At 37.6% G+C, this 26,455-nt stretch overlaps 1 protein-coding gene across 1 annotated transcript in view; it reads left to right on the top strand.

The window, feature by feature from the left end:
- LOC134676315 (pantothenate kinase 3) overlaps positions 1-26,455 on the top strand; it is a 58,631-nt gene that overhangs the window by 7,016 nt on the left and 25,160 nt on the right. The window contains exons 2-3 of the mRNA XM_063534691.1: positions 6,386-6,463; positions 7,072-7,127. Coding sequence (XP_063390761.1) covers positions 6,454-6,463; positions 7,072-7,127 — 66 coding nt within the window. The 5' untranslated portion in view covers positions 6,386-6,453. The remainder of the gene's footprint in view (positions 1-6,385; positions 6,464-7,071; positions 7,128-26,455) is intronic.

Here is a 26,455-nt window from a genome sequence, read left to right as displayed (position 1 = left end):
AGTGATGACATTCAATTTGACACAGAATATCGATAGTTTAGTATTCTAATGTTAGGGTGACCATCCATGTCGTAAATAAATTAATAACTTTTTTTTTCAACACGACTAAAAAATTAACGTTAAACTCACTAATACTGATAGGAAACAGTTGCTTATAATTTACGAAATGCGCAGTGTTAGTCCTGCTCACGTCTCCTGAATCACCCTGTATAAATAAATAAAAATACACAAGATAACCTCACATATATTAAGTGATTATCTTATTGTTATTTCTTCGACTCGCAAAGGCGTTATGTGTCCTTCAAACCATTTGATCTTATACATTTCATCTCTTAATGTCCAGCCACAATGTGTTGCATCAAATTTGATGCAAGTGGATTCTGCCGCACACTGCCACATTGAATTTATGAAAGCCGCCCGTAACAAGCCATACATCAACAGGGTTATTTTAGCTATTATAATCCGTTTGTTTCATTCTATTTTTCGATGTGGTAAATTGTAACTCTCACGTGGTACCACAAAATTGGTCGGAGACAGGAACCTGCCAACACAGGATTTGGCCGACCATTTTTAGTGTTCCGTACAAAACTTTGTTTACGGAACACTTATGGGATCACTTCGGTCTTGCAAATCAGTTAAATACGTTTTTCTCAGAGACCGTTTGACATAGATACCTAAAATTTGGAACAGTTATAGCAATTACCACCACTCATATTGTAAATAAGTCAAAACTGCTTATTTCTTATTAAAGGGGGAAATTTAGGGGGTTGAGAGGGGTAGGCTGAAACTTTTTTCATTTGTAAGAATCGTGTGGGGTACCATTAGAAAGCTTGCAAAAAATTGAGTCGATGGACTGATTTTGACTTCATTTTAGACTGCAATAGTTTCGTCAAAAAATGCATTTAAAGTTGCAAGTTTTCATACAAAAATTTTTACCTCTGTCCTGGCGATTTTCGCGAAAACTATAGCTAACAGGCAGCTGACCAGTCAATACCCAACTTAAAGAAGCATGGAGACGGCGGGAAAATTATCAGCTTAACTTTATCTTTATTAGTTTTTCAACTGCAGCTTGATCTTTGGTTGCTTAGGGCTAGCTAACTGATGCTTACACTGGTCAATTCATATTAGGCGAGAAACATCCTTAGTTAAAACTTTGGCATTGAAATTTATGACTTATGTCTTTGACACAAAGTTTAATTCTGCTTGCTTATTTTTGTGGGATATTTAATTTTATCTCAATAGCCTACTATAAGTATGAGAGAGATCTACAAAATACGACCTTATTATATTACAAATAAGTTTAAATTTCGAACGGGCTTTCCAACCAATGGACTAGGCATCTCAAAAATCTGAAAAATTCAAATTAAGAATTCCGTTCTTGACTGTCGTTGTGTTTTTTTTTCCACAATAGGACACATAGAGTTAGTAAGGCGTATAGAGATAATAAAGTCATTTAATATTTATGAACAGCTTTGGCCTCATGTATAGATTTTATTGAGAGTATCTGATTCGTCGAAACAATATACACAATATTCCTTTTCATTAAGTACCATTACATTTCTGTATTAATTGTATAATTATAATATCTATTAATTATATTCAGTACTTATGTATATTTTTGAACGGATCGGTGAGCAACAAGATTCAGGGCTATAACCGCGAAAATAGAAGTTCGCAAATTGCGAGCATTTTTCTCTGTCACTCTAATTACGCCTTCATTGGAGTAAAAGAGAAAGATCCCCGCAAATTGCGAATTTCGGTTTTCGCGGTAGCCCCTCAGTCCTGTTACGAGAAAATAATTTTGGAAGACATTAATAATAGTATATGACAGTTAAATATCACAGTTTTTAGAAACAAAGGTAAAATTGACGAAATATTTAAAGTAAGCCGATCTTGTTTTTTAGCAGTTCTAAATAATATTAAAGTCTATATACATATATGGCATAGAACTAGAAACAAAATCAAATAAAAAATAATAATGAGTTCTAAATTCAAATTGAAGGAGTATATAATATTATAGGCCAAGCGCGCACCACGATATTAATTTTTGCGACACGATTTTAGAATCGCGCTGTAATATATCGCAGAAAATTCACTGCGCGCACTGCGATGAAAAAGGCGACGATTTGTTCATTCTCAACATGGATTTCGTACCAGTCGCTTGTCATGAAACGTGTCTTTAATATGCGATTTGTATGACTTTCAGCATTTATAACACAAAGGTGATCCCCGTCTATTTCCATAATTAAATGGTCAACATCTAGCGTCTCATTTTGAGACTCCATTGGAGATGCAGGTGCCGAGATGTTGGGGTTTGGAGAGCGAAGCGACTGAGGTCCGGCCGGTTTGCGATTTTATTATCATAGTGCGCGCGGGGCCATACAACTCCGCATGCTGCAATTCACTTTGCGACAATCGCGTCGCGAACAATCGCGGAAAAATGTGACAAATCACAATTTTAAAATCGCTGCGATTTTTTTGTCGCATATGCGCGCACTAACATATAAACACATACGTTGCATTTCTACGACAAAATTATCGCAGGACAAAAAATCGTGGTGCGCAAATCAAGCATTCGCGAGATGCTCGACTTCGGTAATCAAACACAAACCAATAGTACAAGAATCTAACTAAATGCAAAGGCCGAAGGAGCGATTCGAAGATCCGAAGCGTCCGACAGACGCGCGCCTCCCGTAACTTTTCCAAGTATTTTTTAAGTACAAGTGTCTAAGTCGCAAGATCCAAACGCTGAAATCGCATTGAGCCGAAAGCCCGAAGCATCCAGGAGGTCAGTTCTAAACACAGGTAATTAATACAAGTGTCTAAATGCGAAGGCCGGAGGCCGAGCTCCGCGTAGGGCCGAAGGCCCGAAGCCTGCAAGATGTCAGTGGTTAAACACAGAACTGACAGCCTGGACGCTTCGGACCTTCGGCCCTACGCGGAGCTCGGCCTTCGGCCTTCGCATTTAGATACTTATACTATTGTTCTGTGTTTAAGTACTAACATCCTGGACGCTTCGGGCCTTCGGCCCTACGCGGAGCTCGGCCTTCGGCTTTCGCATTTAGACACTTGTAGTGTACTATTGTTCTGTGTTAAAGCACTGACATCCTGGACGCTTCGGGCCTTCGGGCTACGCGGAGGTCGGCCTTTGGCCTTCACATTTAGACACTTGTACTATTGCTCTGTGCTAAAGCGATGACATTTTGCTAAAGCTCGGCCTTCGGCCTTCGCACTTAGACACTTTGTACTATTGTTCTGTGTGTGTAGTTGAATACGGTATCCTAAAAACAGGCAAACAACCTCTGTAAAATGTAACGATGCGAGCGGTACGGCTACCGTCAGTTTGGCATTGACATAAACGCTACCGTGGGCGTGAACGTAATTTACTTTCTATGCATCTCGCTCGTACTGACATATTAGTGCGAAAGAGATATACCTATAGGAAGTAAATTACGTTCACGATATCGTTTATGTCAATGCCAAACTGATGGTAGCCGTACGGAACACTAAATGCCTCGAGCTATCTCGGACTTGGCCAAAGTATTTTTTACTGTCCTCAAAGGCAGCTATCGTACCATACAAGTTTCATACGATTTTTCGATATAAATTTTTTGATGATTTTTTCATAAATTTGGTCGGACCGCAAAAACTGCCAGGTTAAGGTAAGGCCGACCAAGACATACGTCAACAGGCTTATTTAAGCTATTATAATCCGTTTGTTTCATTCTATTTTTCGATGAGGTAAATTGTAGCTCTCACGTGGTACCACAAAATTGGTCGGACACAGGAACCTGCAAACACAGGATTTGGCCGACCATTTTTTTATTACTGTCCTCAAAGGCAGCTATCGTTCCATACAAGTTTCATACGATTTATCGATAAAAAAATTTTGATGTTTTTTTTATAAATCTGGTCGGACTGCAAAAACTGCCAGGTTAAGGTGAGGCCGACCAAGACATACGTCAACAGGCTTATTTTAGCTATTATAATCCGTTTGTTTCATTCTATTTTTCGATGAGGTAAATTGTAGCTCTCACGTGGTACCACAAAATTGGTCGGACACAGGAACCTGCAAACACAGGATTTGGCCGACCATTTTTTTATTACTGTCCTCAAAGGCAGCTATCGTACCATACAAGTTTCATACGATTTTTCGATAAAAAAATTTTGATGATTTTTTCATAAATTTGGTCGGACTGCAAAAACTGCCAGGTTAAGGTGAGGCCGACCAAGACATACGTCAACAGGCTTATTTTAGCTATTATAATCCGTTTGTTTCATTCTATTTTTCGATGAGGTAAATTGTAGCTCTCACGTGACCCAATAAATCTGGTCGGACTGCAAAAACTGCCAGGCTAAGGTGAGGCCGACCACTTTTTTTTTACTGTCCTCAATGTCAGGTATCCTACCATACAAGTTTCATTCTATTTTTCGATGAGGTTTTTTTTGATGAATTTTTGTCCAACGTTTTTGCCATTTGTACAAAATCTGCCAGGTTAAGCCTAGGCCGACCAAGTGCGTTGGAATCTACTAAATGTCAGGTACCTCTACAGGGTAGGTATATTCTATTTTTTGATGAGGTTTGTTTCATGCAGCCGGCTCCCGGACTATATAAGATAAATAAAGTCTAAGAAAAAAACGTGCCTCGGATATCAAGAATAAGTCATTCTCGAATAGATGGCGCCATTATAATTTATACCTTTGGCCTATTCTCAGCTAGATGGCGTTGAGGACACCGTTTGATATTTAACAATTTTAACACATATCAGTGAAAGAACATGGGTCAGTATGGAACAATAAAAATTAAAAATCATTTATCCGTAAACATATTTTGATTAATTTATACATTTTCAATTTTATTTTAAGTTTTAATCGTGTGTCGATAGATGGCAGTAAATGTACCGTGACTACAAAATTGACAATGACAGGACCCCTCTATACTATCTATTCTTTTTGCTATTAGGAATCCTCTAGACCGATGATGCCAAAAATGCGGGGGTGCGCGGGACGTGGTGAGCGAAGTCCCGTGCCGTGATTGTTCCGTTCAAAGACACGGACGTCACACAAAGACACTTTCGACTCGAACATGGAGTAAAATTACCGTATGCGTGGCAGAGGGGGTAGCGCGACTATGCTCAGTCTCCGATGTTTTGTCTGTGGGCGCTAGGAACCTTATAGTATTGTCATTGTGACAAGGTACGGAATGAAAATTCCTTGACCGCTACCTATCTTAAAAACTGGCCAAGTGCGAGTCGGACTCGCGCACGAAGGGTTCCGTAACATTATGCAAAAAACGGCAAAATAATCACGTTTGTTGTATAGGCGAGGCGCCCCCTAAAGGGGCCCACTGATTAACAGTCTGCCGGACGGATTCGACCGGTCAGTTGTTCGGAACTGTCAACATTTTGTTCTAACTGACAGGCCGATACCGTCCGGCGGACTGTTAATCAGTGGGCCCCTTTAAATATTCATTTTCCCCACTGCTGGTGGTAGTGGTGGTAGCCACATAGGTGTCCATGTCACGTCACGTCACGTCACGTCACGTCACGTGAGTGAAACCGTAAAATTAACTTAATATTATATTGTCCTACCTTTTTCCTCATAATAATTGCATTTATTACTGTTTTCTTTGTTTATTGTCTCGATTTTTTTCTCAAGGAAGGAAATCTTTCTTTAATTATACCTACTTTACTTATTTCTTCTCGTAAATCGTAAAAATATTATTGGCCGCTTTTATACTATATCGCGGTACTCAGCGGTAATGATGTCATTTATCATTTATCGTCACGACAAAGCGGGGAACCTTTATGGCATTTATTTACATAATGGATATATACGGAAGTAGTACACCAACTGTACAAATACTAAACAAAATTAATAACTAGCTTAAATCTAAAATAGGCCCTTAATTTAGCCCCCTAAGTTACCGTCTAAAGTTCGCTTTTTGATATTTTATGCCTTATGACACAGAATAAATAATAGTACTAGGTATAGAAGACTCGCTCTCTAACAAAACGCATCTGTCACGATCAGCCGGCCTAGCCAAGGTTGCAATCGCTATCGCTTCGAATGCGAAAAACTTTATGTCTCTCTATCTCTCTTCCATATTAGTGCGACAGTGACAGTTGCGTATCGATCGCTACGGAGCGTTAGCGATTGGCGTCTTGGCTACGCGGCCAGCACAGATATTGCCGCTAGGTGGCGACAGCGCCACGCGCGGCTTATGGCAAACCCCTCTCAATAAGAATTTTCAAAATAGAGAAACAAAAATTTCATACTTAATATATCTTAGGACTAACGTGCAACTGCAGACAATGTTAAGTAAATTAATAATTAATTTATGAGTAATACATTTTTTAATTAATAATATGTATGTTGTCCGCAGTTCCAAAGCATGAGGATATCGGCCAGGTGACCTCCGATCATGCTCCCGCGCAGCCTGCTAGGTGTGCGATGCTGTTAGGTAAGTACCATTTGATTATGTTTTATTTATATTTTATTTATAATAAACTGATCGGCGATTGGCTCTAGTCACCTGATGGAAACTGAAGACAGAGCCTAAGATGGAGCTTACCAGTTCAGTAATCGTCCCTAAAATTCACTCTTACTTGAGGAAACCGGGCTAATCCCAATAAGGCCCATGCAGTTTCCCCTCTGGGTTGAAAGATCAGGTAATCGCTTTTTTCATGAAAAGTGGACCCCTGGATCCCAAAATGCCGGGATAACGCGAGGAAGAAGAAGATTATAGGCACAGAAAAGTTTAGCAAAAATTATGAAAGGTGACACATTTCGCTTCCGGTAACGTTGAGGCTGAAACGGGTCCAATTATTTGTCGGTACGAGTATCTAATCTTGATGACTAAAATGTAACTTTAATTCGCACTAATCCTAGCTATATTGATAGTGAACAGTACATTTAGTAGTAGGCTATCTAAACAGGATCTGTGTTATAAAACAACCATCACGGATATAATCGTTCACATACAGTTTTTAGGGTTCCGTACCTCAATAGGAAAAAACGGAACCCTTATAGGATCCTGTCCTCGTATCCTAATCCCTATCCCTTCTCCAGGTACGCCCTGCATCTCCAGACAGTTGCAGAAAACTCCTACAGGCCTCCTGACCCTTGTAAGCAACTCTGTATCATTTACATAACCAGATAACCACTTTAGATATGCTGAGGCCCTAGTACCTTGTATGCTGCTTCTGTACCATATATAACTAGATAACCTCCTTAGATGTTCTGAGCTTCTGAGGCCTTAGTACCTTGGAAGCCTCTTCTGTATCATATGCATAACCAGATAACCTCCTTAGATGTACTGAGGCCCTAGTACAGGGGTCGCCAACTAGTTCCTTCAGGGGTCCGATTTATTAAAATCCGCTATTTGGTGACCCCTGGCCTAGTACAACCTTGTAAGCCACTTCTGTACCATTTACATAACCCTTAGAGCATTTAGTAACTGGAGACGTCATGACTGTCATTTTCTGTATAAAACAGTCTGTCGATTTTTGTGGCGGAGGGGACTTAGAGGATATAACCAACGGAGACGCCATGTCTATAATTTTCGGTACAAAATAGTCTGCCGTTTTTACGGGGGAGGGGCACATCAAATGTATACGTAACTTCAACATAGCCATGTCAGATAAACGTCAGTCCATACATGTGTTTGACAGGTGGTTGACCATTGGCCGCCTTTTTTCGACAGAGGGGGAACGCCTGTTAATGACCACTCCGTTTGGTTATATTCTCTAAGGGAGGGGACGTCAAATGTATTGCTATTACTACATGATTTCTACGTAACGCCATGCCAGTCCGTACAAAAGTTTGCACAATTTGTGCAAGGTTTTAAAGGCGACTCCTGTTATTAAATGCTCTAAGACATAACCAGATAACCACCTTGGCACTGTGAGGGCACATATGTTTCTTTAACCTTTGGCCATATTCTGAGGGGAATAAAGAAGTATTTATTAGATCAACATCGAAATGGCAAAAAATGGCTGACCCATGCATAGAAAAGAATTACATCTAATAAGTGAAAATGTATGAATGCAAAATGCATCTTAACGCTAAAACTATACAGTTCATATTACAAGTACTCGTCGAACCACGACACGTGCGTTTCCATGTTAGGGGTCACTTTTAATCAATGTTATTCAATTTTGATCTGCATTAACATAGCTATAAGATTGCATTTTCAACGCACATAAATTCACACGTTAACAACCACGTTCTGATCTGCCGCAATGCAGTCGTGTCGTACGATTTTAGACTTTATTTGTAGGAGATGAAGATGTTTTTTTAAGTGTGTAGTCGACGGTGGTCACATGTGACAGCTGACCGATAGCGCGTCCTAGACCTGACTTTGACAGTTGACCTTAGCTGACCTTAGTGACGTGGGCGTGGTCAGGACGGTCAGCTTGTAACACTTCCTTCCTTTACCTTACGTATAAGTTACTATTTGCAAAGGGGCTGTCCATAAATTACGCCAAAAAACATGCTTCGAATGACCCCGTTTCCTTCTACGGCATGTTACCATCATCCGATGTCCAGACCCCCCTCCCCCCTAATTTGAAATGACGTAATTTATAAGAGAATAGAAGAGGCGGATTGTCAAAGTAAATTATGTAGCCACTGTAAAGTTACTGCCATCTTTCGACAGAACATAAAACTGTTAGAACGCCATTTGACTTTGATCCTTATTCTTTCACTGATATGTGTTAACTTATTAAATATTAATCCCATCTACTCGACTATAGGCCAAAGGTATGGTGCAATCTTTTCGAGCGATATGGCGCCACAACCTTCAGCCTACTCTCGAGTAGATGGCGTTAATATTAATATTTAACAAGTTAACAAAATCGGCAATCGGTATCGGCTGCCTGCGAAGCCGATGGTCCTGGGTTCGAATCCCAGTAAGGGCATTTATTTGTATGATAATACAGATATTTGTTCCTGAGTCATGGGTGTTTTCTATGTATTTAAGTATTTGCGTATTATATATATCGTTGTCTGAGTACCCACAACACAAGCCTTCTTGAGCTTACTGTGGGACTTAGTCAATCTGTGTAAGAATGTCCTATAATATTTATTTATTTATTTATTTAACACATATCAGTGAAAGAATAATGTTCAAAGTCAAATGGCGTTCTAACAGTTTTAATCGTCTGTCGAAAGATGGCAGTAAATGTACTGTAGCTTCATAATTTACCATGACAGTGACTCTCTATTTCAAATTCTCTTTGTCAAAACTTAAACTTGTAAACATCATATTGTCATCATATAACATTGCTTTGTCAATGTTTTCTAACATAAACACATACAGTTTGACCTTCTCAATGTCATGAATTACTTGTACCATACTGTTAAGGGGTTGTGCACAAATCACGCGAGGTGTTTTCTGCTACTTTTCGATCCCCCCTCCCCCTTGGTGATATTTAGAGAGGTTTTCGGCTCCCTCCCCCTACACAACCTCACGTGTATTGTTTTTTTTTAATTCGACCTGATTTTAAGATATTTAAATAGTATTGTATATAGAAAACCTTGTTTCTTTTTCTATTTTTCGTTAAATAGATTTATGTTTAACAAAACCGAGATAAAGTATCTACTCATGTGGTAGGTTTTTTTGTTCTTAGTTTCGTTCACTGTAGAAAAATACACGTGAGGTTTCACTATACCCCTCCTCCCCCTACGTGATCTATCGTGATTTTTTTTGTGACCCCCCTCTCCCTATCGAACCTCGCGTGATCTGTGCACAAACCCTAACTTACAAATGCAATGCATAGATCTTAGTTCTTCTTCATCCTCGCGGCATCCCGGCATTCTGCCACGGCTCATGGGGGCCTGGGGTCCGCTTGACAACTAATCACAAGAATTGACGTAGCCACTTTTTAACGAAAGCGGCTGCCATCTGACCTTCCAACCCGGAGGGGAAACTAGGCCTTATTAGGATTAGTCCGCTTGTTCCTCACGATGTTTTCCTTCACCGAAAAGCAACTGGTCAAATCAAATGATATTACGTATCTATGTTCCGAAAAGCTCATTGGTACGAGCCGGGATTTGAACCCGCGACCTCCGGATTGAAAGCCGAACGCTCTTTATGCATAGAATACAAAGATCTTAGTTGAAAGATATTAAGGGCCCCAATAATCAGAGTAATGTTGTTAAAAAAACTATACTATACTATACTCTATTTTACATCACGTGGTTTTTCCAATTTTCGCGAGTTCAAAGACCAAATTTTAATAAATCACAAGTTTTTCAAAAATAATTAAAAGTATAAATCTTGACCTCGCCACTCACGACCTCATGCACGTTTTTGAATAATGAATTTATTTATTTAATCTTTAATGCACAATACAATATGAAGTTACAAATGATGTACTTAATACCTGAAGGCATTCTCTACCAGTTAACCAATGGGTTAAACTAGAAAGATTAAGCAGGTGCAGTGTCTTTTAAAGTAGAATATATCTGGTTACATTAAAAGTCAGTGAAGATGTAGATGTAGTGTAGGGACGCCCGGCCGAAAGCAGGCGGGCTGTCGATCGCGTGTCGCGTTCATTCAGCCCTGTTCCCTGGAGTTGGAACTGCAGGTTACTGTCCCGGCGGCATTCCCACACTGTTCTCCTCAAATCTTCTTGTTTTCCTGCAGAACAGAAGGACATCTTTAAATTAGTTAACATCGCAACAGTAATGCAGCTGTCGTTGGAAATGGACTGGCACCTTTGAGGTGATACAAATATCAGTATTTTCTTGCGCTCGATATTGTCTTTCAGCACATTTTTTACTGTTCTGACAAGCATCATGGTATCGAGAGTGACATTCACACTGATCACGCCCAGATTCACTCACAACTCTTCACTTATCTAATTAAAACATGTAGAATTTTGCCCACTGATAACGTGACATCTCGTGTCCACCCCGAACGCGCGTGTAAACAAACTTTTGCCCTATGCGCATACGCAAGAAAACGCGCAACTCCGATGAAAAACGCTCAGTCGCTCCACGACCGCCGCGGCGAGCGCACGCATGACAGACCCGCGTCTCATAATACAAATAACTTACATATTTATTTATTACAACTTCTTTCTATGCAAAATACTAAATTATTCCCTAAAAAAATTGTTGAGGAGTTTAGTTGACGCCTTCGAGTTGGATGATGAGTGACTTGTGAGAATAGTGCTTTTATTTATTCAATCTGTGATATTAGTGTTATTTTTTTTATTTATTGTTAATTTATTCAATATGAAGCAGCAGACTGGAGTTATTACTATTCATCAAGTAAGTACTTAATAGGGGTATTTTTAATTACCTATGCATATTCTATGTACACTCAAAAGCAAAAAGCGCTGGTGGCCTAGGAAGCGCTGGTGGCCTAGCGGTGAGAGCGTGCGACTTGCAATCTGGAGGTCGCGGGTTCAAACCCCGGCTCGTACCAATTAGTTTTTCGGAACTTATGTACGAAATATAATTTGATATTTACCAGTCGCTTTTCGGTGAAGGAAAACATCGTGAGGAAACCGGACTAATCCCAATAAGGCCTAGTTTACCCTCTGGGTTGGAAGGTCAGATGGCAGTCGCTTTCGTAAAAACTAGTGCCTACGTCAAACCATGGGATTAGTTGTCAAGCGGACCCCAGGCTCTCATGAGCCGTGGCGAAATGCCGGGATAACGCGAGGAAGAAGTAGAAGAAGATTCTATGTACAGTCACCGCACGGGATTGTTATGCCATTTAGGGCTCTTGCTAAATTGGAAATTCTATAGCGTAAGTATTGAACAACCAATTTAGCTAGGACCCTAAATGACAATCGCGGAGCGATGGTACATTTGTACATATATTACTTCATGGATAATAATTCTTATCAAGTTGTCAGTTATCTCACTCATCTCATTTGCCTTATAGCCGACTTAAGGGGCCCACTAGCCTGTCAGTTAGAACAAAATGACAGTTCCGAACAACTGACCGGCGGACTGTTAATCAGTGGGCCCCTTTAAAGAAGACTTATACTCCTAACCTCTAAATAATTTATGCAGTTTTAAATTTGGAAACTTCCTTTATACCAAGTTCTGGCTTTTTAAAATGCCAAGACTTAGGGGGATATGTAAGACTGAAACTGATGAGGATAGAGGCACAGGGGCCTATATTGAGTTGAGACCTCTACATTTATTTGCATTACGTAGGTCAAAGAGTCAGTATCAGTAGTAGAAATAGTGATAGAAGTCTTCAAAACAAGCTAGCTAGGTATAAATGTCAAAAATTTCACTCAAAAATCAAAAAAATATATTTCAATTCCAATTGATCCAAAAGCCAGTTATTCGATAATAGTAAACATTTTATTTTGCATTATTAAAATAATCATCTTTAAACCCCATTAAAGTAGATTAAAATTATTAAATGAAATGTTATGCTGAAGTGGTTTAAGGGAAAATTAAAAAAAATAGGTACTTACTACTTAGGTACCTACCGCCAATCAGTTGTGTTGATGCGATTCAGAGTTGTAGGACTTGTAGGTAATGTAGGTAGATTCTAAACCAGTGGTTCCTAACCTTTTCAGTCCGGTCACCCCTATGACTAACTAGGGAACCTGATTTTACCCCTCCTCCCAATGGTAATAAAAAATAAAACGTGCAAGTACGTTTGTTGTATTGTTATATTAAGTTAGCTTATTACCCCCGTAAAATACCAGTTTTACCCCCGCGGGGGTAATTACCCCCAGATTAAAAACCACTGTTCTAAACCTTTTTTTGTGCAGCAAGAAACTTCGACTTTAATACAACGTGAACGAACACAACAGCAACTTCTAGACATGACAGTAATGACTCCTGATCTGACACCGAGCGATGTTGACCTCTGCCTCTTTAGGTGTTTATACGGAAACCTTAGAAGGTTGATAGTAAATAAAGATATATTTACTGTCAACTATATTTAGAATATATTATTTAAAAAAAGCCGCTAAAATAGATAGGTGGAAATATTTTCTTCATCGATATTTTATTTAGAACTAGGTTTTTAGCGTAAGTATAATGGGGTTGGCAACTGTCAAAGGTTTGCATATAGCGCCATCTTAGCTTGCCCATTTTTCTATGAGATTTGGCTAAAAGGCCTGGCAGCCAGGGCATAAAATTCCATTAAAAAAGCAAAAAAATTACACAATTCTAGGGATTGATAGGGCAAGCTAAGTTGGATCCATCTGCTAAATACTTACGGCCAACCCCATTGGGAAATGTTACTTATTGAATGACATCCTGTAAATTGCACTATATAAAACTATTTTTCCTTCTATTGTAGTAGTAGTAGTAGTAGTAGTAGTAGTAGTAGTAGTAAGTAGTATTAGTAAACTCTTTATTGTACAAAAAGACATTAAAAATAACATACAATTACTTAGTAAAAAGAAAGTATTGTCTTCGGTTACCGCGATAGTTACTCATAAAATAAAACTATTGAAACGGATTATATCGCGTATATTGAATTCATACTACATCCCGACGTTTCGAACCCTTTACAGCGTTCGTGGTCAACGGATGACAAGAAAAACTAGTAGTAGTGGTAGTTTTTCCTCAGTCAGCCGTTTTTCAATATTTTTATTTTATTTTTCCTTCTTTCTTAATTATATCTCGAATGGAGCAGATATAGATGATAAAAGAGAGGATGAGTCTAAACAATAGGACATTAATTCAAATTAATATAGTGCTGTGATATCAATAATTATGTATTAGGTCCGTGGAAAATGAATGTTGGCAACGTACCTATTACCACAGAATAAATAATAGCACTAACGTACAGAAAGGACACTTCCTACAGTTCCTACAAAAAGGCAATAAAAAGACAAACCTTTATTTCACAACATAAAGCCGACCACTGACTAACAGGCCGCCGGACGATATCGGCCTGTCAGTTAGAACTAAAATTTGACAGTTCCGAACTGCAACTGACCGGCCGATATCATCCGGCGGACTGTTAGTCACTAGTCAGTGGTCGGCTTAATGATTACCTACAGTACAAATGTCACAAAAAATAAATCACACTTAACTAATTAGAATTACTGCTACTTAAACCTAACCTAACCAAGCTAAAACTAAAACATAACTAGATATAAAAAATCTCACTCAACTCCCCAAAATGCTGGCGACTTTCCCCTCTGAATCGCCAGGCCCAGCCTCTGAACAAAAAACCGAAGTTTGACAGCGATACAGGGACGAATCATGCTGTCCCTTTATGCCAATATCCCTTTCGGCTGTTTATAGTTCGTTTTTTTTAGCATTAGAAATAAGGTAAACAATCTTGATGTGTCTTTTATTTGAAAAACACATTTTAAAAATAAGTTAGGGCAAATATGTAACAATTATGAATCTAATACGATCATTTATATTCTTCTGCTTTCATAGGTAATAGTTTTTGTTTTTTAAAAAGCGTTTTTCAATTAAAAGACATGTCAAGATCGCTTACCTTCTTGCAACTTCTTTCTAAAGCTAAAAAAAACGAACTATAGGGTTGTCAAAATTCAAGTCGTTATCTTATCTGTGCCCTGTGCTAGTGCACGCAAAAGGACGTCAAGTGGTGCCAATGCCAACCCTAATAATTGCTCGGAGCAATGCTGAGCCGGGTTTGCCCGAAGTCAGGAGTGTCTCCCCACTGCTATTAAGGGGCCCACTGATTAACAAACAGTCCGCCGTACGGTATCGGCCTGTCAGTTGTTCGGAACTGTCAAATTTTTTTCAAAACTGTCAGGCCGATACCGTCCGGCGGACTGTTAATCAGTGGGCCCCTTTACTGAAGCATTGGTAGCCTAGCGGTTAGATTGGTACTTCCAAACCATAGGTCACGGTTCAAGCTAAGTATTTATTAGTTTCTCGAAAATTTGTTAACTTATTTATTTAAATTACCAGTTGTTTGCGGTGAAGGAAAAACCCGCATATAATATATTCAAATATAAGTGTGTGTAGGTACTTTTAATCTTGGATGTTAGACCGGGAGATAGTGACACATTTTACTGGGTCATTTGTACCAGTATGGCGGTTCGTCAGGGGTCTAAGCACGTAATGAAGGAAAGAAAAATGATGGTCATAGCACTGGTACCGGCGGCCCAATCGCGTGGGCGTTAGTCGAACGTGTCGGATAAAATACGAGTGTCGAACGATTTGTTCCACAAAAATCCTCGTATTTTCCGATAGTCCATAAAAAAGAAGTAGGCGGTAGCGTAATGCCATACTTCTCCGGTGTGACTTACAGCCCGCCATACTGAGGCGAACACATTAATTTAAAAAAAAACAATTCAACCATTTGTGCCAAGCTAATTTTTGCACAGGTGATCATCGTCGAGCAGCCATTCATGGACATCACCATGCCATACTCTTCGGACGGTTCCAAATGGCCGCCATACCGTCGCAAGGGAGTTAATTTTTTTTATTTGCTAAACGATTTGTACCAGTATTGCATTTAAATTTTTGGAAAGTATTTGATAAAATGTGACCGTTATTATAATTGCCATACTTATAGTAGGGGGAAAAAGTACTGCCATACTTGAAAAACTTATTTAATCGACACGTTTCAAAAATACGACTATGTATACGTAAAATATTTTTTTACAGCATGGCATCATCATATTCTGTTTGTTTGGATACAATTATACCTAAAAAAAAATATTTCAGATTATAACTACGGGGCGGACGACTGTGAGACTTAAGCCAAGACTTAAAACAAAAAACAATTTTTTGACGATTTGTACCAGTATGGCATTTGGATTTTTGGAAATTATATGATGCAATGTGACCATTATTATATTTGCCATACTTCTAATAGGGGGAAAAAGGGGCACCATACTTGAAATAAAAAAAAAATATTGTACACATTTGCCACCTCCTACAGGTATGGCATTATGAGATTTCCATTTATGATCACACAGAAAGTCTTGAAAAAAAATTACAAGATGGTACAAATCGTTTAGCAATAACAAAAAAAATTAACTCCTTTGCGGCGGTATGGCGGCCATTTGGAACCATCCGAAAAGTATGGCATGGTGATGTCCATGAATGGCTGCTCGACGATGATCACCTGTGCAAAAATTAGCTTGGCACAAATGATTGAATTGTTTATTTTTAATTAATGTGTTCGCCTCAGTATGGCGGGCTGTAAGTCACACCGGAGAAGTATGGCATTACGCTACCGTCTACTTCTTTTTATGGACTATCGAAAAATACGAGGATTTTTGTGGAACAAATCGTTCGACACTCGTATTTTATCCGACACGTTCGACTAACGACCACGCGATTGGGCCGCCAGTACCAGCGCTATGACCATCATTTTTATTTCGTTCATTACGTACTTAGACCCCTGACGAACCGCCATACAGGTACAAATGACCCAGTAAAATGTGTCACTATCTCCCGGTCTATGTATCAGGGAGAAGTGGAAGTGGGAGTTGGAAGGGGTAGACCTCGGCGGCCTTTTTCTGATCAAATCGGGGAAATCCTGAAGAAAGGCCTGGTCAAGAGCACCCTAAACCGGCGAGCGTGTATGAGGAATGTTATGAATGTGAAGGAAGCGAAAGAGGAATCGTAGCAAGTGGAAATCCGTGGTCTCTGCCTACCCCTCCGGGAAATAGGCGTGATTATATGTATGTATGTATCCGCCTTTTGGTTTTTTCTATAGTTATGGATGGCAACGACCGGAAAATAAATAATATCAACGTCACTTGTCACTTGATTAAAAAAAAAACAATTACATATACATGTATGCATACTGTCGTCGCATTATGCGCAATGCAAAAGAGGTCACCGGTTCAAACCCGGCAGGGTAACAATGTAATTTGTATATTTATCAACTTATGTACGTAACTGAGGGCAGAGTCCAGAGCCTCCTGTCTCTTTCTTTTACCGGTATCGTAGTTGAGGTGTGAATGGGAAGGATATATTGTAATGACGTTTGATATGACATGTAAATGAACGTGTGAAATTAAGAGATATTCTTAGGCCTTTCTCCCAGAGTTCTAGAATTATTTTAATTCATTAATTCGACTACAGGAATTATTTCCCCCGATTGGCAATTTTTGGTTTTCGTTTGGTATACTATAGTTTGAGTTTCAATTAATTTCAGTACCATTTCGTACCTTGTCTAATCGTAAATATTCTTTTTAAGTTATTTTTTGCAAAATCTCTTTTTTCTGATAATTATTACTCTGCAAATTATCGACAGAGTTAGACCTAGACCAAGAAAAGTTGCAGCGATTTTGATAGCCCACACAGTGCAAGTGTTATTATAAACGTCAAATTTCTGTTAAATTATAACGTATAAACAACACTTGCACTGCGTGGGCTTTCAAAATCCCTGCGGACTTTTCTTGACCTATCTATAACATTCTCATAATTTTTTTAAAATTCGGAACTTGCACATTTGTACAGTCGAGTTCACAAACATCTTTACAAGCCAACGTTCTAAAAATATATACACAGATTCACACGCCTCTTAAGGGGCCCACTGATTAACAGTCCACCGGACGGTATCTGCCTGTCAGAACAAAATTTTGACAGTTCCGAACAACTGACAGGCCGATACCGTCCGGCGGACTGTTAATCAGTGGGCCCCTTAAGACACTGACAATAAGGACGTGTAAGTATATTTTTGGAACACAAAACTTAAATAATTTAATGTATCACCAGTTCACCACAATATTAACTGGTTGTCTTTACGGACAAAAATTGGAAAAATGACGGAATTTGTTTGCTGAGCTATTAATACAATACAATAGCAATTTTAAGGAAATGTAAATTAACACATTCCTATATACTTGAAGGTTATACAATATACATACGATACGGATATACCAAAATAACATATAAATAATATAATATAACACTAGTTACATGGTGGCACAAAAATACGATTACAAATAATTTCAAGAATGTTATTTTAACCTCTAGCCGCCCAGAGACCTATAAAAAGCTCTCCTGTTCCATTCTAATTTGAACTTAGTTTTGACTAAATAAAATTTCTATTTGCTTGGCAAGGTTTGACGTATGGGCGGCTAGAGGTTAATTTTTAACAAGCAGAAACGTCTGCGAACGATGCTATTAAGCTTAGAATAAATTTAAAAGTGGAAAAATTACTGTCTTGTGTGAGACTTGAACTCACGGCCTCTGGATCGATACTCCAGCGCTCTGCCATCTGAGCCACCAAGACCTCATCCCAAGACAGTAATTTTTCCACTTTAAATTTATTCTAAGAATGTTATTTTCACTTGATGCACGTTTCTACAAAATGCCATTGAAGAATAATGCTAGGTGAAATCATTAAACTTAAACAAGACGTAAATAATCTTCAAAATTTACTTAGCTATGATACACAAACGTAAACGTTTCTTAATATAAACAATAATGCCGAGAAATCACGCTTGTTGTGTGGGAGCCCCACTTAAATATTTATTTTATTTAATATTTTGTTTCGGCACCAGAAATACATCATCTGTGAAAATTTCAACTGTCTAGCTATCACGGTTCATGAGTTACAGCCTGGTGACAGACGGACAGCGGAGTCTTAGTAATAGGGTCCCGTTTTTACCCTTTGGGTACGGAACCCTAATTATCGCTCAAATGCCAAGGTAAAAAAATCGTCAACGTATTTTTGAGCCATCCTATACATACGGATATAAAGGTGTAACGAAAAAAAAATTTGAAATGAAGAATTGATGCAATTAATTGAAGGATTTTTGGAATTTAGGATTACTAGAATATAAAGCTACTTTTAATTTAAATAATTATCAGGTTTTATTATTATTCTATTTTCTGTAGGAGTGATAGGCAGTTTCATGGGCGTATGCAGTATTTTTTAAGGGTGGGGCAGAATTAGGGGAGGCTGGGAACGTTGTAACAGGGTACGGTTGAAACAAAAATTCTTAGCTTATGGTCAGAGACCAGGGTGGGGCAACTGCCCCATCTTGCCCCACCGTGGGTACGCCTATGGGCAGTTTTTTCCTAGCGCATTCAGTGACAGCTACTTACGGACCCGTTTTTAGGGTTCCTTACCCAAAGGGTAAAACGGGACCCTATTACTAAGACTTCGCTGTCCGTCCGTCCGTCTGTCCGTCTGTCTGTCACCAGGCTGTATCTCACGAACCGTGATAGCTATATAGCAGTGTTGGCAAAATATCAATTCGAATTGACGATTGACGATTGAGGATTGACCGATCAATTCGAATTGACGATTGACGATTGACGAAACTAATTCTAAATCTACTGATTGAAGATTGACGATTACTAATCGTTAATTCGAATTGACCGGTCAATCCTCAATCCTCAATCGTCAATTCGGATTGACGATTACTTTGTATGTACACCTAATGTCCTTTTTATTTAGGCCATTTTTTGAAACTGACCAAATGCGTTCCGAAGCGGTGTCCGAGTTTACCAAAGGTTCCGAAACATGTTTCTGACGGCATTATGAAGGATGTCCTTTTTGGAACATTTTCGGGATTTTCCTTGAAATTAACCGATAGCGTTCAAAATCGATATCTGAGGTGCCCAAAGGTTTCGAAACTTGTTTCCGAGGGAAATATTGAGAGATGCCCTTTTTTGGGACATTTCTAGAAATTACCCGATTGCGTTTAAAATCGATATCTGAGGTAGCCAGAGGTTTCTAAACATCTTTTCGACTGTCCTGTTTCGGGACATTTTAGTGACATTTTTTGAAAGTGACTGCTTGCATTCAAAATCGATATCTAAGGTGCAAAACATGGTTTCAACGGCAATATTTAGATTCTACCAGGGACAGGAACCGGTTACCTTAACCGGGGTTTTTCATAGGGTTATTTTAGAAGCGGTTGTAAAAACACCTACCATAACGGTAACCGTCTGATAAGGTAACACTTTGATTCGGTAACCGTATCAGATACGGTTAACCTCTGTTACCGGTAACCTAAATAAAAACCCAGTCTATTCAGTTACCTCATTATAAAGTTTTTGACCAGTTCAAACGATTGTAATCTTTATGCACACTTAAATTCAAGTTGTTATTGAATAACCGAGGTTGGCATGAGCGATCTATGAAGCCTCCAGCATAAACAAGTTTTTTTGCCGTTCCTCTGTTTATCTTTATATCTACTTGTGTGGTGTGTTCTTATTATAAATCTTATTATATTATAAATAAAAGAAATAAAGTAAAAGAAATAAATAATGTAAATAAAAGTAATTAAATACAATAAATAATATAAATAAAATAAATAATAAAAAAAAAATAAAAAAAAAATATAAAAAAATATAAATAAAATAAATAAATAAATAAATAAAATAAATAAAATAAATAAAATAAATAAAATAAATAAAATAAATAAAATAAATAAAATAAATAAAATAAATAAAATAAATAAAATAAATAAAATAAATAAAATAAATAAAATAAATAAAATAAATAAAATAATAAAATAAATAAAATAAGTAAAATAAATAAAATAAATAAAAATAAAAAGAATAAAAAGAATAAAAATAAAAAGAATAAAGAAAATCAAGTAAATCAAGTAAATAAAATAAATAAGATACATTAAATAAATAATATATAAAATAAATAAAATAAGTACTCCCGGTCCTGTAATAATAAAATTATAGGTCGTCAGTCAATACTGACATCAGGAACATGTTTTCGAACCTCTGGGAACCTCAGATATCGAATTTAAGTCCAGTAAGTAAGTCCCAAAAACTTTTAGGGACCTATGGTCGACATCGATTACGAATATGAACTTAATCGGCCAATTTCGAAAAATGTCCCAAAAAGGGACATCAGTCAATACTGACATCAGGAACATGTTTTCGAACCTCTGGGAACCTCAGATATCGAATTTAAGTCCAGTAAGTAAGTCCCAAAAACTTACACCTTTGAAAAGTAATCTTAGGGACTATGGTTAATCTAGATTGAGAATTGATTTAATCCGAATTGAGGATTGATGCGTTAATTCAAATTGATTCAATCGGATTGCCGCGTCAATCAGAATTGATTCAATTCGAATTGATCAATCCGGATTGATCAATTCGAATTGACGCGTCAATTCGATTGATCAATCCGGATTGATTTAGTTCAGATTGATGCCAACACTGCTATATAGACAGTTGAAATTTTCACAGATGATGTATTTCTGTTGCCGCTATAACAACAAATACTAAAAACAAAATAAAATAAAGATTTAAGTGGGGCTCCCATACAACAAACGTGATTTTTGACCAAAGTTAAGCAACGTCGGGCGGGGTCAGTACTTGGATGGGTGACCGTTTTATTTTTTTTGCCGTTTTTTGCATTATGGTGCGGAACCCTTCGTGCGCGAGTCCGACTCGCACTTGCCCGGTTTTTCATATTTGCCTGCACCATCCCAACATTCCCAATACATGCTGGATATGTCAAAGCTTTTTGGCTGTTTTATCCTTCTCTTTTATTACACTCTTGATTTGAACCCAGATATCACGTAATTATGTTATATTATACTGCCTATCCTGTGCCATAAATTTGTGTTTTGTACAATAAAGTGTTTATACATACATACGTACAAAAGTAACACAATACAAACACCGTCACAATTTCGCAAACTAGCTCCGCAAAGCAAATAATCCGATATCCACGTTACATAACAATCGCAAATCGCACTTTTTGCAATAACTGTACTTATCCAACTAATCGTCATATGTGCCAAAGCTCCACATTCAAAAATAGATCCTACCCCTGGGAGTTAAAGCTCAAAATTCAATATAGGGAATGCATGACTTTGGCGAAGTCAATGAACTTTGATCTACTTTCCAAATGTTTACAGGCCATTTCGAGTGTTAGTTATTCGATCTGTTTGCGAAATTATATTGACAAAAGAGACATTTCTTCAACCAAAAAGGTCACTTTAGACACTAACAGATCAGTATCAAGCATATCGAATAATTAAAACTCGAATTGGCCTATTACTGTCGTGCGCGAAGGGTTATCGACTCGTATACTTGATTGACGTGAGCCTTATGTCGACGTGTTAAGATCGATTTTGCAGTGGCTAGGGAACTAGGTATAATGTTGATAAGTTCAATATAAGTGCTTCTGGTAATCATGGGAGCCTAGTACCTATATAGCAGCCATCTTTGACCTATATTTTGTACCTATATGGAATAATTATTTTTTCTCAAACATGCAATGAAATATTGATGTTATATTCCTTATAATAGGCTGCGAAGTATGACGTTTCAGGTGCGGCTAGGACAAAAGGTCATTAATGGAATTTCATACACATCTTGCAGGCCTAGGCCGGCAAAGTCCTCTTTTTTAATTTTCATTTCACAGATATTTGTGACACAGCATCGTGGCATTCATCCATTAAAAAAAAACTAGAGGCAGTATTTGCTTTATGGTTCGTAATGACACTCTGCCACTACGCCTATAAAAAAAAAACAAAAAACAATGTTTGCTATAATTTGCAGTTTTATTTGTATAAAATCAACATGAAATTAATAAATAATACATTCTATAATTTTATAATTTTAAATTATAAATTTATAGTTGGTCAAACCAATTTGTCAGTCAATAAGAACCAGGAAAACCATACTCATCCCTTTCTTTTGGGTGCTAGTACTAGTGTAAGACAAAGATAGTATGATTCGCTCAGTTTATGATTGAACTGAGACAGTCCTTTGACAAACTATAACTACACAAATAAAAACATTTCAAATATTTCATATAAACGTTAGTGGTAAAAACGTCTACTCAAACACACGTAGTTATATTTTTTAAATTGTTATGGAGGTAAAGTTGAAAAATATTCAATCTGTTTTATTGGACTTATGGTGCGTTGTTGATTTTTTGACTTTAATATAAGTTCCGACGAAATAATGAAATTAATATTAATTGTAATCGTAGGTGTTGGAATTGGCAGCGTAAGCAGAATTGATTTTATAACTTGCTGCCTCTGCCGCCAAGTCAAAGACGAAGTATGTATATGGTTGCTTATGGCAATTTTATTATTTGAGAAACTAAGAAAAATGGCTTACAGTTTATTAGAAACAGTTTTGTGGCATATTTTAAATGAATGTAACTACAAATTCGTCAACACTGTGGAAATTATACTTATTTACTCCATGCATAAAGCAACGATGTATGTAAAACATGATATCAACATGAAAGACTATGTAAACGTATGTGACGAAAACGACAGTCAGACGGATACAAGGCGAAAAAATCAAAGATACATAAAATATACAGGTAGTAAAAATACACGACTCGTGTAAAACATACGCGTGATAATGATATATAGGTACGTGTTGGTTATATTTTGGGTGTAGTTTACTTTTAGTTTTTTCTATAAATAAAACTTGGGTTTCGTGGATTTTTTATTTTATTTATTTTATTTATTTCATTGCATGTTTGAGAAAAGCACTATACATACCTCGGCGGGAAATGGGGTTGCCCGCGCTCAGACCTATCCGGCCTCGCTTCGCTCGGCCGTATATATGTCTTCGGCCGGCGACCCCTTTCGTCCCGGCCTCAGTAGTAATGTACTATAATGTATATTTTATTTTGTGAGATAGGTACTTAATAATAAAATACGCTCCAATTACCTCAAGAATAAATTACATGAAATATTGCGACTAATATTTATCGGATTATTATTAGCATAATCACGTAGGTATTAAAAATCACCTGTATATAGAAATCTATAAATACATCCGTTTAAGATTTCCTGGTTCTTATGTAATGATACAACTGCCAAATTTGCGTGACAGTTAGTGACAGTTCAACAATTGTATGAATGCAATATATGTTGGCATAGTTATTTTGGCATGTAACATGGTAAAACTCTATCAAATTAGTCATGATATGATACCTACATCTAATACATACATACTTATGTCTTCTTCTTCCTGGCGTTATCCCGGCATTTTGCCACGGCTCATGGGAGCCTGGGGTCCGCTTGACAACTAATCCCATGATTTGACGTAGGCACTAGTTTTTACGAAAGCGACTGCCATCTGACCTTCCAACCCAGAGGGGAAACTAGGCCTTATTGGGATTAGTCCGGTTTCCTCAAGATGATTTCTTTCACTGAAAAGCGACTGGAAAATATCAAATGATATTTCGTACATAAGTTCCGAAAAACTCATTGGTACGAGCTGGGGTATGAACTCATTGGTACGACTTTCAATCCGGAGGTCGCGGGTTCAAACCCCGGTTCGTACCAATGAGTTTTTCGGAACATATGTACGAAATAAATATCATTTGATATTTGCCAATCGCTTTTCGGTGAAGGAAAACATCGTGAGGAAACCGAACGTCCCAATAATGCCTAGTTTCCCCTCTGGGTTGGAAGTTCAGATGGCAGTCGCTTTCGTAAAAACTAGTACCTACGTCAAATCATGGGATTAGTTGTCAAGCGGACCCCAGGCTCCCATGAGCCGTGGCAAAATGCCGGGATAACGCCAGGAAGAAGAAGAGACACCTGTCATCCTGCCATTCGAGTTTGAAAAATAAGAATAAGAAATATTTTATAACACAAAAAATAAATACTTTTATATGAGGATGTCAAATATGTTCAATCGAGTCAAATTTACCACTTGTTCATACTGTACTGTACAGCTTTGTTGTATTATATTTAGGTACATATTACGTACATTTCACGGTGCCCAGAACGGATTTGTAAATCGACTTTTGTAAGAACACATTGTATCTTCTAACAATATGTATTTTTGCTGTCTGTAAAGGAAACGTGCAGTTGTTGTGTACAATCGGAAAATAATCTCGTTTCAAGTTATTTAAGATCATGAAAAGTGCGGTATTCACTAGGCGGGAACTATCACAAGCACGGCTACCATGAGTTGGTATTTGACAGTTACGCTAGCGACTAGGGTTTGCAATCCGGATCCGAAATGTATGAAATTATCCGGATCTGGATCCGGATCCGCGGATCTTCCCATACATTTCGGATCCGTCGTGCAAACCCTACTAGCGACAACGTAAACTCAAGTATCAACTCATGGTAGCCGAATAAATAATAGTACTAGGTACAGAAGACTCACTCTCTAACAAAACGCGTCTGTTACGATCAGGACAGAAATGGCCGCAAGATGGCGACAGCGCCACGCGCGGCTTATGGCTAGCCACAGCCACCAATTGGTGTGGAACGGATGTACTTTTAGCTACCTGTAGCAAAGCGACGAAATCGCGGAGTGAGCCACGCCTGCATAAGCGGTTATGTTTAGGGTTGCCAACCGTACTATATTATATAGTATTGTACTATATTTTGGCTCTCTGTACTATATACTTTTGGAAAAATATATAGTACGCTAAAATACTATATTTCCGATTAAACGTATATTCAAAAAGAATAGATGGTATAGAGGGGTCCTGTCATAGTAAATGTTGTAGTCACTGTAAATTTACTGCCATCTATCGACACACGACTATAACTCAAAATAAACACGTATAAAATTATCAAAAAATGAATGTAGGTATATGGATAAATAATTTTATTATTTTTATTTAATTTTGACCCATGTTCATTCACTGATATCTATGTGTTAAAATTGTTAAATATGAAACGGTGTCGTCACGCCATCTAGCCGAGAATAGGCCAAAGGTGTGTGCGCCATCTACGCGAGAATGACTTTTTCTTGATTTCCGAGGCACGTTTTTTTCTTAGACTTTATTCATCTTATACGAAGTTACATATGTCTTTGGTATATTACACTCATGTTTAATATTTTATCTAAAAGTACTAAATTTTTTTGACATGTACTATATTTTTGATGCCTTATTCTGGAAAATACTATATTCCACCAAAAAAAAGTTGGCAACCCTAGTTATGTTATAGCTACCAATGGCACATTCACGAGTTGCATCTACCATTTTTTAATTTCGACTAAATATAAAAATTAACGTTTTAGTTGTCTTCAAGACTGATTGGATAATCCATACAAAGCACTGTAGCCTTCGCGATTTTCTTGCCCAAGACTTATGCATAGGCATTACATTTCTTTCATCACCGTGAGGCAAGAAAGAACGCATCCTTGGCTGTCAACTCAACCTCAACACTACATAATGTAGGTATCTAGTTAATATCTTTAAACGAGCAATTCTTGTTTATTTATTTATACACGGTGTAACATGAGGAAACCGAATAATTTTAACCACGCATTTCTGAGGTCAAAAGAAGGAAAAAATGTAATATGAATTTAGGTCAATTTCGCCAAAAAGAGAATTATTTTTGTTTTGTTTTTTTTTTTAATGTATTTGTACATAAAATATAAATGTTATTGGTAAACTTGTCACTTAAAATTGATTTTTACATTTTTTTTTCGTAAAACCTACTTTTTGCAAAGTGTTACTTGTCACTTTTTGACATCTATATCAATATAAATTAATATTATCTCTGAAACTAGGCGAATTTCAAAAAAGTTTCTAGCACATTTTTGTTTCTAAATATGATCAGGAATGCGCTGTTAAAATTATTCGGTT

This window comes from Cydia fagiglandana, chromosome 24, assembly GCF_963556715.1.
Source record: "Cydia fagiglandana chromosome 24, ilCydFagi1.1, whole genome shotgun sequence".
In the NCBI taxonomy this organism is placed as follows: Eukaryota; Metazoa; Arthropoda; class Insecta; order Lepidoptera; family Tortricidae; genus Cydia; species Cydia fagiglandana.
The sequence above is the reverse complement of the archived record's forward strand: the minus strand, read 5'-3'. Positions and strand labels throughout refer to the sequence as shown.